Source organism: Platichthys flesus, chromosome 18, assembly GCF_949316205.1.
Source record: "Platichthys flesus chromosome 18, fPlaFle2.1, whole genome shotgun sequence".
Taxonomy (NCBI): Eukaryota; Metazoa; Chordata; class Actinopteri; order Pleuronectiformes; family Pleuronectidae; genus Platichthys; species Platichthys flesus.
In genome coordinates, this window is record NC_084962.1 from 5,422,331 (window position 1) to 5,434,639 (window position 12,309).

Genomic DNA, 12,309 nt, shown 5'->3' on the forward strand with positions numbered 1-12,309 from the left:
AATAAAGCTCTTAACAGGGGAACCTACAAAGTTACATGTGAGGGATACCTCTTCCCGAGAAAGGCTTGCGTATAATAGATGTTGCATGTAACAGAGCACATCAACAAAATAACAACATTTACAACAAGATAAACATGTAGCCTTCCTCAACTGTAGCCTAAGCCTAATTTAAAAAAGATTTGTAATATCAGTTCAAATGGGACATATTTTATATCCCTCTGTGCGTTTTTGTTACAGTAAATGTTTATTAATGCTGCCCTGAATCACACCATTGTGTTATTAATGTTAAAATAGTGAGCTGTTGGAAATTTGTGGCCCTTATGAAGTCAATCATTCAAAATGATGTGTTTCATAGAAAGAGATTACATCTACCATATGTTTAAAATATGTACATTATATCCTACTTTGACTGTACATTTTCTCACACCGCACATAACGTCTTGTTTTTACACTGTACAGTATATACTGTTTCTTATTCCCTTCATATTTTTACAATATTTCATACTATAACTTACCGATCCCTGTTGTTACCCTTGCTGATGCAATATTAAAAATTCCCCTTGTGGAACTAATAAAGTATCATCGTATCTTTTTTTTCCTACTTCATGTGATTAACCCTCAATTACACATAATCTAAAGTTCATATACATGAACATATATTTCCTATATGACTACTCAGCACAAACCTAAAACCTACCAGACAATAAAACCTAACTCTGATTTACAACACTGTGCATTACTGTACGCAAGTGTACCGTCCTGGTAGTTCCTAATGATTATAATAATTCCTTCATGTATCATGAAATTATAGCTTGAAAACACATGTATGGATTTTGGACATATTCCTCCTCGCTGGTCCACTCTCTCCCGCACGATGCTTTTATTTCTGGTTGCATATCTACGGTATAATCGCCTCGGCAGTGGGTGACAGATGGCGTGACGCTATATAAGCCACGCTGCGCTGCACTCTGGGTAATTACGGTAGAGGACGTCACCTCCTCCCCCACACCTCCCACTCTGCTCAGCTCCACCGCCGGGGAAACAGTGCTCGGACAGCGGCTGCCATTTGGCGCAGTGTTGAGCTCCAGCAGTCATCTGATTTATTTTGCCGTGGTGTTTGTTCGTTTTATTTAATAGATCTTTCTCGTCGAACAGTCACAATGAGCTCAATCAACGTCAAGAAGCTGAAAGTCAACGAGCTGAAGGACGAGCTGAAAAAGCGCAATCTCTCGGACAAGGGGCTGAAGGCCGACCTGATGGACCGCCTGCAGGCCGCGCTGGACGACGAGGCCTTCGCCGGTGACTCCCCGCTGGACCAAGAAGCCGCGGCGAGCGAGGGACTCGGCCAGGCCGCCGACGCGGAGTGCATGGGAGAGGAAGAAGAGGGCGAGGGCACGGTGGAAGAAAGCATGGAGGCGAACGAGGAGGAGGAAGAGGAAGAAGAAGCAGGGCAAGAAGCGGAGCCGGAGCCAGAGAATGGGGGCGATGCTGAACGCGCTGCTGAGGACGAGGAAATGGGCGAAGGGGAAGAGGAGGCGGACGAAGACGACGAGATGGATCCCATGCTCAAGGGAGATGTGGACGACATGGAGAAAATCGACACCGAGGATGGTGAGCCCGGGGACCAGGCTGCAGAGGGTGAGTCGCCGGGAACGACGGTTGAAAATGTGTCTGGATGGACTGAGGCTGGCTTGAGGTTTTTCGGCTATTCCGTTAGTGCTAATGCTGCCGCGGGGGGGGGCGGCTGGGGATGGCTGATTTGAATGCGATACAGCGGAGAGCGTCCATGTTGAGCTAGAGCTAGCGTGACCTCACCAGGCTAGCCGAAACCGCTAGCGGTTAGCTAGCGGGACGTTAGCGTTGGCCACTTTCGGTTTAGCTAACGCCAGTAGCGTTAATAAAACCAGTTTCGCATAAGTAGTCAGCGTCCCGCGTCATTACCAGAAATTACGAACTGAAGGAACTGGTGAGATACAAATTTATCTAGCGCGAACCGTTTTTCCCGTTTCGCTTGGTTAGCGTGTTAGCTTGCCGGCTAACGTCATTTTCTTTGTCTGTGGTGCAGCGCTAGCTAGCTCGTCTTCCACTCAGCTAGGTCAATGGTTCCCACTTCTCATAATGACGTTTGGCCACCAATTGGTGCGATAGAGAGTAGGTGGGTTTCAAACCTCACCACCCGCTTCATTAATGTAACATGACAGTGTCGTATTAAACACCGCTGTAGTGATTGTATCGGTATGCTGCCTCCAGATCTGCCATGTCAATTGCCCCAAGATTTTAATGGTAATTTGCGTCGCGCCAAGGCGAAATGCAATTAAAAGCCCACATTTCAATTGCGTTTAAATTAAACGATGATTGTGGTGAGCTGAACATGTCTGAGGGTTTGACCTCGGAAGCACCGGGAACACTTGAACTAGCTGAGCCAGAGCTGTGCAGAAAGATGGGACCGACTCTGCTTGAGTAGCAAGCACGTGTTTAGATTGTTCTTTGGTTATGGTTAGAAAATGTCGCCTTATTGGGTCAGTATAGAACAAATATAGATCTACAATGATCAGCGGGTTTAGGAGTCTAGGTAGTATATGGGGGAGGAGGAGTTAGGTCTAATTAGGTTTCCACATTACGTGCATGATGCTTTTGCCCCGGACATTAGACATGTCCACCATGGTGAAATAGACTTACAGAAATTGGTATATCCATAGCCCTTTAATTCAGGGTTAAAGTCCATTTACTATACAGAGACTTGTTTTTCCATCCCCAGCAACTACTGTTCCTACTGTTCATTTGGACCAGCTTAAAATTATCATCTGGTCATTAGTGCTGTTACAATTTATGAAATATGATTGTATTGTGTAAGTGTACATTTGAGGTCTTACCTCTTGATTATCTTTAATATTGTTGATTGTGGTCGACACAATGTAACTAATGAACGGGCTTTGTGGGCCAGAACCCCACTGCCAGTCCGACCTCTCTCTCTCAAAAAGGAACACCTCATTCTATATCTTTGTTCTATTTTCAAAGGGGATGCGGACAAAGACACGAATGCTGATCAGAAGAATAAGAAGGGTGTTAAGAGACGCCGGGAGGAACATGGAAGGGGCTACTTTGAATTTATTGAAGAGAACAAATACAGCTGGTAAGGATGGGACAGAGCAAAAATGGCCTTCAGCATCCCTGAAGCGCCATCCATAGCTTTGTTGAACTGTATTGGCTTTAAGTGCCAATGCACATTTTACTAGCAATAGGAAAACCCTCATTTTTAACTATTATACTATTTATTAACAGCCCTATGTTCACACACATGTTTTGAGGGTCATTCCTGAGTACACAAAGAACCTTACCATTTACCCACTCACATTGTGTCTATAATGGACTGCATTCTGTAGCAGAAGTGCATCTATCAAGTCTCTGTGAATTTTCACATCTGTTCCTTCTGCCACTTATTGTTTTGGAAAGCCAAATGTATCCTCAAGGTGAATCAAAGCTGTTCAAAGAGAACCCTGAGGAAAGTAGCAGATGTGCACTTCTGAATGGAGACTGGGCAGGGAGGGAGGAATAGCCAAGAGGTGTGGGAGGAGGGGTCCACTGCTGCAAGGTAGCACACAAGGATGTAGCTAAGTTCCCAAAGTGGTTGGAACTTCCATGGAGGAGCACGCTATCGACCGTCCATCGTTTACCTCGCAATGGTCCTTTGTTTAGTTTTTTTTTGTTCGTTTTTTGTTTTTTCTCACTGGTTGTATGACTTCAAAATGCTATTTCTGTCTCATGTATCATGTCTGTTTATCATGGTGTGATAGAACGGATGTGTGTATTTGAAAGGCTCTTTTCTACCCCTACACAGGTGACATCTTGCATGGTGTGCATGGGTGATTGATTGTGTGCATACATGTGCTAATTTATTGGTCAGTGTTTTGTTTCCATTGCGCTTGAGACATAATGTAAGAAACAATAGGAAGTGGTTTTTTTAGGGGAACGTATAGGACTACAGTATACTCACCTTCCCACCTGTTTTCTCTTCATATCAGATTTCTTGCCCAAAAACACTCTCCCAAAACAAATGAAAATTTTGTAATTATGTAGAACCACCATTGGCATCCATGTGCCAACACAGCAACATTACATTTACAGGCTGCAATGACTATCTTCTCCAACTCTGACAATGTATTTTCCAGATCCACTATAACTCCCTGCACGCCATTTTTTCACCACTCACTCAAATATTTCCTTCATAAAGAAAATGTCAGATCATTGCTTGAGGTGCAACAACTCATGGGTCACTGAAATGCTCCTTTTATAGTATCTTAAACTTTAAAGTTGGTAAATAACCTGAAGCTACAAAGTGTCTGTAGATCTCAATACACGGTTATTGCTCATTTCAATTTTCTAAGCATGGTGTAAAAACTTGCACTGCATAGTTGCACACTTAGACAGGTCAGTTTGAGCTAGTTGACCATGTCATTTGGAGTACCACACGTTGGAAGTTAAATATAGCTCCACCACGTATTGCTGTGATTAAACCACAAACACAAGGATCGTAAAAAATCAAAGCAGTCCTTTTCTATTTATCACTTTCACCATTCAGAAGTTCGAAGGTGTTTTCTTTCTATGTGTCTTTCATATTTTAGATTTCGCTGGATTCTGCAAGGTAAGTGTTGTCTGCCATGGCCCACATTACAGCTGAAATTAGGAGGTTCACTTGCTCATTTTACTGTTTCTATTTAATGTTGTTCCCCTAGTCTACATTTCTTTCCCCCAATATTTTTCAGGGAGTGATGCCCAAGAAATCTTATGTTCCATGCAGCCACTTGACATATGAATCCTCTAATTTACTGGTTGGTGTCTCTTTTCAGGGCCTCATTTAAGTCTCCTGTGCCGCCTCTGGAGGAGGAAGATGAGGAGTTTGATGAAACTAAAGTCTGTCTGGATACCTGTAAGTTAATCTATTCCAAGGTCCAAAATAGCGTTTGCTTAAACTTAGATGACAGTAAAAGGATGTGATCACAGTAAATTGTATATACTCTCACTGGATACAGAGGGTTGACTGAAATGTGTTATATTTTTTCTCGTGCCCCAGACAACTGCGACCTGCACTTCAAGGTGTCACGGGACCGTTACAGCGCCTCATCTCTCACAATGGAGAGTTTTGCTTACCTCTGGTCTGGAGGCAAGGCTACCTATGGTGTGAACAAGGGCAAAGCCTGCTTTGAGATGAAGGTACAGTAACAATCCTGACATATTCTGCTCACGGAAATAACTTACCCTGAGTGTTAAAAGGCGCACGTGGAACTTGAACTGTTAACAAGCTGCACCTGAAATCATGAAACAAATGCTCCAATTTGACTAGATGACATGAGTCCTTACAAATTTTTGTTGTGTTTTACATCATGTCATCAGATTACAGAGAAAATCCCTGTGAAGCACATTTCCAGCAAGAACATGGAGATCCATGATGTGCAGGTTGGATGGTCCCTGTCTACTGGCACCCTGCTCCTGGGTGAGCCTCTTTAACTCTTAAACATTTACTGCTGGATGCGTCTTCTAGGTATTCAGTCACAGGTGACTGACGTCTCGAACAGTTACTTTTCCTTTACCCGGGGTCTGGGGTAAGGTTTATTTCATTGCCAGAATTATTTGCACTTGGTCAATCCAAACAGAAGATGGCTTTAAAGTTAATCATGTTACACCCAATTGCTGTTATTTGTACAGTCTGAATATGGCAGGACTCAAGATACTGTGCAGTATTATTTAGAGTTTTGATCATTTGAATTGCATCAATTCTTTGAGAACATATATTTTATTTTTTTTCACAACATTAACAAAACACTATACTGGATGATTGTATTTTCATGAAGGTCATCCAATAAGTGGCACTAAAAACTGCACTGCCATGATCCTCTGTGATAGGCAGTCTGCCTCAAGTGGTCCCTCTAGTGGTCTGTAAGCAGCAATACATGCAAGTGTAAAATGGCTCCAGTCTTGGCCTATTGCCAGCACAGATGACTCGCTCCAGATACTGATACTTGGTGTCTTAATACAGTTATATCATGTCTGTAATATCATATATTCATCAATTAATGTTTAGGTGAGGAGCTGCATTCCTACGCCTACTCTGGGAAAGCTAATAAGACCACCAATTGTGTGACTGAGGACTTTGGAGAAACTTATGAGGAGAATGATGTCATCTGCTGCCTTATTGTAAGTTATTACACTAATCATATACTGATTAAAAAAAATCAGTTTGTCATGAGTTTTTGATAACCTGTTTATATCAAACCAAGAACAACCTTGAATATTGTTTTCTCTGTAGGACTTCGAAGGTGAGGAGGTGGTGCTCTCCTTCTCTAAGAACGGTGGGGATCCCGTCATGGCTTTCCAGTTCAACAAGGACACACTGAACGGCCAGGCCCTTTTTCCCCACGTCATCTGCCACAACTGTGCCGTGGAGTTCAACTTTGGTCAGATGGAGACTCCTTACTTCCCCCAGCCCCAGGGCTTCACCTTCCTGCAACAGATCGCCGTCAGTGAGCGAGTCCGGGGACTTAAGGGTCCACAGACCAAGGCAGACTGCGAGGTGAGTGTAGATTCGGACATTACTGGTGTTGGGGTTCTTAATCAGGCAAAGATAATGTATCTACGTTATGAGTCCTGACATATTTGGTCACTTTCATCTAAATTCTTTCTTTCTATAGATCGTAGTAATGGTTGGTCTGCCAGGTTCGGGGAAGACCACATGGGTGAAAAGCCATGTACAGGAGAACCCTGGCAAATATTACATCCTTGGCAGTGACACCATTGTGGACAAGATGATGGTCAGTACTATAATGGCTCTGTGACAGAATTGCCATATGGTCTCATGTCTTTTGAGTGTCTGTTCCACAAAACGGTGTAATTTACCCTCTTTCATTTAATATAGATTAACAGCCTGAAACGCCAGTCAAAGGACATTACAAAGCTTACTGCCATTTCCCAGCGAGCGCCACTTTTCCTGGGAAAGTTCATTGAGATTGCTGCCCGCAAGAAGAGAAACTACATCCTGGATCATGTAAGTAGTTTTTGAACAATCAGATCACTGCTTTTTCTTTACAGACAGTATAAGTCAGAATGTAATTCAGTATCTTTTATCACTTTCCAGACCAACTTGTCTGCCCCGGGTCAGAAGAGGAAGATGTGTCTGTTTGCAGGCTTCCAGCGTAAAGCTGTAGTCGTCTGCCCCTCTGACGACGACTACAAGGAGAGAGTCCAGAAGAAGGTGGAGAGTGATGGCAAAGAAGTGCCTGAGCATGCCGTCCTCAAAATGAAAGGTATAAACCATTACTTTAGGTTTAAACGGTACATGTACTTGTATTGCATTATTCAGTCCTAAAATGTTGCCTCTTGTTTTCCTTCTGTTACAGGCTTCTTCTCTCTGCCTGAGGAGGGGGAGAGCTTCAGTGAGATTGTCTATGCTGAGATGCAGAAGGAAGAGTCTGCCAAGCTCCTGGAACAATACAAAGAGGAAAGTAAGACGGCCCTGCCTGCTGAGAAAAAACCTAATCAGGGAAGCACAACACCAAAAAGAGGTGGCGGCCTTCGCGGCGGTGGCCGAGGAGGCAAGAACCAGTTTGGCCGTGGCAGTGGACCTGGACAGAGAGGTGGTGGCCGTGGAGGCTTCCAGAACAGAGGCAACTTTAGAGGAGGTATTTAGGGATCTAATTTGTTCAAAATGTATATTCTCTTTGAGTAGGCTTTGTTTTTGAAGAAGCATGAATCCTAACTTGTGCTGCTCTTATCCGTCTGCAGCTCCTGGTCCTCGTGGCGGCTTCAACCGCCCACCTCGTGGCTTCCTGCCACCCCCAGCCTTCAGGGGAGGATTCCCCAACCGTGGAAACTTCAACCGGGGTGGTGGCCCCCTTCCCAGCCTGGGTGGATCCCCCAGGGGGCCCCCAATGAGGGGTAACATGGGACCCAGAGGGGGACACATGAACAGAGGCGGCCCAATGCACAGAGGCAACATGAACAGAGGAGGTGGAGGTGGAGCCAGTATGAGTCGTGGTGGAAACCGGGGACATCCCAACCAGGTGGGTTTGATAATGATACTTTTACTTAAGGTTATTCAGTTTGTATTTAGCTTTCGGAATATCTGACTAGGAACTGTGTGTTGAATTAAAGGCCAGAAACTGGCACATTTAAACTGATGTATTCCAATACAGTCATTTTTCCCTCCTTGTCTCTAGTTTCAGCCGAGAGGTGGTAACCGTGGCAACTTTGGCAACAAGAATGGCAACTTTGGAAACAACAGGGGCACTGGAAACTTTGGCGGAAACAGAAATGGCATGGATAAGGCCCAAGCTTTCAACCAGAGCTGGCAGCAAGGGGTCAGTATTTCTTTCTCTTATCTCCCCCACTGTTCTTTGTAGCAGGGATTTAGATGCTGAAGAAGATGGCATTTATTATTCAGACGGTGAATTCATAAAATAATACAACAGAAAGATGAATTAATTAGCCCAAAGGAGGACAATTGTATTAATGTCTAACATGCACAAATTTATACATGAGATTTCATAGGACAGACTGGAGAGTGTTATCTCCTGCAGCCACATTCATTTCACTTGCATGAGACCATCTCTGGTCTCTTAATATTCTAATAGCATCATTGTCGCAACTTCAGGTTTCTTTAAGCCTGCTTTTGTAGTTTGATCACAAGGTGGCAGAATAGACAGGTGTGCTATATCCTCAGAACAGAGACACCATGACTGCTGTACACTCACTAAACCTGTGTGAAAGAGGTGGCTTGTCCTCACATCTTGCAGCATTGAATACCATCATCATTGTGTCTGTTTCATCAGAGAAAGTCAAGAACCTCTCCCTTCATTTTGTTCTTGAATACAGCGTCCTCCAGGATAATAACAGATTATCAGTGCATGTCTGACAGCAGCTACAGTAACTTTAACTATTTCATAGTTTCATTATGAAGTTAGATGTGAACGCTCAGTCTTATCCCTGTCCTAGGCTCAGTAGTAACCTTTACACATTTTAAACCTTGCGTCTTGTGTCCCTGTGCAGTTCTGGAACCAGAAGCCGTGGAGCCAGCAGTATCAGCCTGGATATTACTAAGACACTTGTTCTAACGGACTGGTGGCCGACACAGATCCACCTCTTGCCAAGGAACATCCCTACAACCCGCTATTTGATTTTTTTATTTTAAGTACTCATTCATTTTATTCTTGTCCTCAATCCCACTCTGATTAATCTAAACCCCACCCATTGACTGCCAAGACTGAAGAGATATGGAGCAACAACATTCCACATCAGAGAGACCAGGCAGTCAGAGTGTAAATCAGAGCTTTATATATGATACCTGTATACACATGTACAACGTGGGTTTGGTCTCATTCAATTATCTGATTATTTCTTTTTTCCCTTAGTTGTATATTTGTTTCATCTTTTTGACCACTTTTAACTGACATGCTTTTAAAAGAGTAATCTGTAAGATCAGAAACATTTCCCTCCTGGCAGATGCAAGATTCTTTTCAGGGTTGTGCATTTTATCTGTGCTGTGGTTTTTTGTTTTTGCTTTTTTATTACAAATTGTAAATATTTTTTTGGGTTTTCCATAGTCTGTATGAGAAGTTTAAGAAATGGTATCGATTGAAAGGTGCCGTAGCTTCTGACGAGAAGCATGGTAGCTGATTATATTGTTAGACTGTACATGTCAATAGAGTCCACTGTTGAACAGTTGAAGTGAAGATTAATCACAGTGACTTTTTTTGTCTTTTGTTCCCCCTAGCAAACCTGTAACCCAAACTCAATAGACCTACAATAAACAACTCGATGGCTTTTTAACATTCTTGCTGGCTTATGACTTTTGATTCAGTTCAAAGGTGTGTAAAAGACCTTTGAATGGGCGATGGCCTGGTTTGCTACTTCAAACAATACAGGCATCAGCCCTGTTTTCACCTTCTTAGTCAGGTATGCAGAATGTCCTGTCTTTAATACGTCACTTCCAGTCTTCTCAACTATTCTAATGCACACTGTCTATGAAAAAGTATTTTAGCTGCGCCATTTTAAGGATATAACAAAGCCATTTTTTAAATGCAACACTTAATTTTTATTTATTTAAAAATTCGGTAAATTTGTTTAGAAGAAAATAGTTCCTAGATTATCAATGGTTATTTTAGTGCGGTAGACTTCTGAAATAAAAAAAATGCCTTTTTGTATTTTTTTTTTTTCTTTCTTGCATGTATAATTTAATGATTTATATAAAAACAGTTTCCTCAACACATTTCTACTGATGCCGGTCCAGCACAAAGTGGTTAGAAATAGGTGAAGTTGCTCATTCTCACCAGCAAACCTAAAGGGCTACACAGCTCATGAAAACCCTTTTCAGCCGGAGGAAACCGAAGCAGAGAGAAACCGTTTTTCTTTTCTTAACTGTTGCATTGTTTCCGAAGCTTTCTATGGAGTCTGTGGTGTTGACTGTGGGTCCAGCAATAACAACTCTGTGTCCCTCTATGTTGCCCAGGCAGAGGATACCGTTTCTGTTTCAACACTAGAGCAACATCAGAGATTGGAAATGGCCGTTTATAGTAGATCAGATCAAATATGTTGCTGTGACTCCGTTTTAAATTTTTTAGCTGCCCTTGTTATTTAATAACCATGTAAATACTTCCCTGTTACAACCATGCACGAATGTTCATGAATTAATTGACTTTGAGTAATGAGTGTTTTGTGATTAAGAAAGTGTTAGTTTAACAGAGTTACTGCTGTGTGATGAATTGTCGATTCTTCTTAAATGTGTGGGCAGCTGGTGCCCGTCCTGTGTTATCGCAATTGACATGAATCTAGCAGAATGCGAGCTTTTGAGTTTACGGTATAATCTATAAAACAATGAACACTATATTTCTATCGCTTTATGTTACAGGTTGTATATCAGGTCTTTTATTATCAAACAAAAGCTTTCAGACTTTTATGAGATATGTTGTCTTTTTCTATCTGATGGTTTTTGATATTTGTGTTGGAAAAACAATTGGGATTGTACTTTTTTTTTCATTTGTCTCAACTCGATTAAAGGTTAAACAAGCTGGTACACGGTGGAACTGTATTCATGCTTTATTCTGTTATAATGTAGAATGTCAGAGAAATAACTGATCTAAATTACAGATGACATAATACTTGTTGACAGTTAATATTCACAGGCACACCTGGTTAAGTTTTCCCCCGCTCTTTGTTAAAATGCTCAAACGGCAGCGCTAACCTGCTGAAAGACAAATCTCTGATTATCGTTTTCTTCCACCTCTGCATCATGCTATCACCACCAAACTTCAGTGTTGAGTGGATTGTCATATTCCTTGAAACAAATAAAACTAAATATTACAAACATAAGATAAGATAAGATAATCCTTTAAAAGTCCCACCAAAATAGAAGACATCAGTAAAACAAAGTAATAAGTCAACAAACACAACGGAATATAAAAATAACAAATGCAGTGCAACAGGGTTGCACGTATTAAACTGTTATGCCTGTAGATTGACAGATTAATTTGTTCCATGAGTTTAAGATGGGTTTTGTTTCTTATTAGTCCATAAACTAAATGTTAACCATGGCAGTGAACAGAAAATATTGCAGCCCCACTGCCATCTTTATAACCCTGCCTATTACCCAGAAAACAAATTTTTTAAGACCAGAGAAACCACACCTCCTTCCCCCCTTATCTGGAAGTTATAATAAAATAAATATCTGCAACCTGATTAAACTATTTCAAACATGGGCTAAATGTTAAATGTGCCTCCTACATGGTTAACATCCACATGCAAGTCACCTTGTCTTTGAGAGTAGGCTAGCAAATTCATAGAAGCACCAGTAAGCCCTCACGTTACTCTCCAATAAAGCCCATGCTGTTGTTTAGGGCTCTCCAGTGTCGGTCCCTGAACACTGTTACAAGTCTTCCTCCAATAGTGTCCTTGCACAGTTTCTGGAGGACAGTCTGCTCTAATTACCCAAAGGACATATTCATGCGTTCATCCCTCAATGTGTGCTGATCAGTCTGCCTGTTTTGCAGAGCTGCTTGAAGTGCCGTGTAGTACAGTGTTGGTCTTTTGCTGACTCAGTAAAAGTTCATTCTTACAGATCCCTGGAACACCTGCATGCAACCACCATTACATCAGTGATGTGGATACAATCACTGCTACTCTGATTTAATGTAAGTATAATACTGACATGGGGGTTGAATGTTTCCCTATGTGTAGTGAGAGTAACTGACCAGTATGTCAATACCGTATTGACATTCCCGTTTTGTTTGCGGCCCCACCTGTGTGTCCTCTGTCCTCTTACCT

At 42.1% G+C, this 12,309-nt stretch overlaps 1 protein-coding gene across 1 annotated transcript; it reads left to right on the forward strand.

Moving 5' to 3' along the window:
* Nucleotides 1–993: 993 nt before the first annotated feature.
* Nucleotides 994–9,823, forward strand: hnrnpub (heterogeneous nuclear ribonucleoprotein Ub). Its single transcript, XM_062410875.1, has 14 exons — nucleotides 994–1,638; nucleotides 3,019–3,133; nucleotides 4,848–4,927; nucleotides 5,072–5,211; nucleotides 5,392–5,491; nucleotides 6,080–6,192; nucleotides 6,305–6,568; nucleotides 6,687–6,806; nucleotides 6,911–7,039; nucleotides 7,130–7,298; nucleotides 7,392–7,673; nucleotides 7,777–8,054; nucleotides 8,211–8,351; nucleotides 9,040–9,823. The coding sequence occupies exons 1-14, from the start codon at nucleotides 1,161–1,163 to the stop codon at nucleotides 9,088–9,090; spliced, it is 2,460 nt and encodes an 819-aa protein (XP_062266859.1). The 5' UTR covers nucleotides 994–1,160; the 3' UTR covers nucleotides 9,091–9,823.
* The last annotated feature ends 2,486 nt before the right edge of the window (nucleotides 9,824–12,309 follow it).

Coding starts and splice junctions, on each gene's coding strand:
- hnrnpub (XM_062410875.1), top strand. CDS start 1,161: ATGAGCTCAATCAACGTCAAGAAGCTGAAAGTCAACGAGCTGAAGGAC. Junction 5,492..6,079: donor TACTGGCACCCTGCTCCTGG/GTGAGCCTCTTT, acceptor ATTAATGTTTAG/GTGAGGAGCTGCATTCCTAC. Junction 7,299..7,391: donor TGCCGTCCTCAAAATGAAAG/GTATAAACCATT, acceptor CTTCTGTTACAG/GCTTCTTCTCTCTGCCTGAG.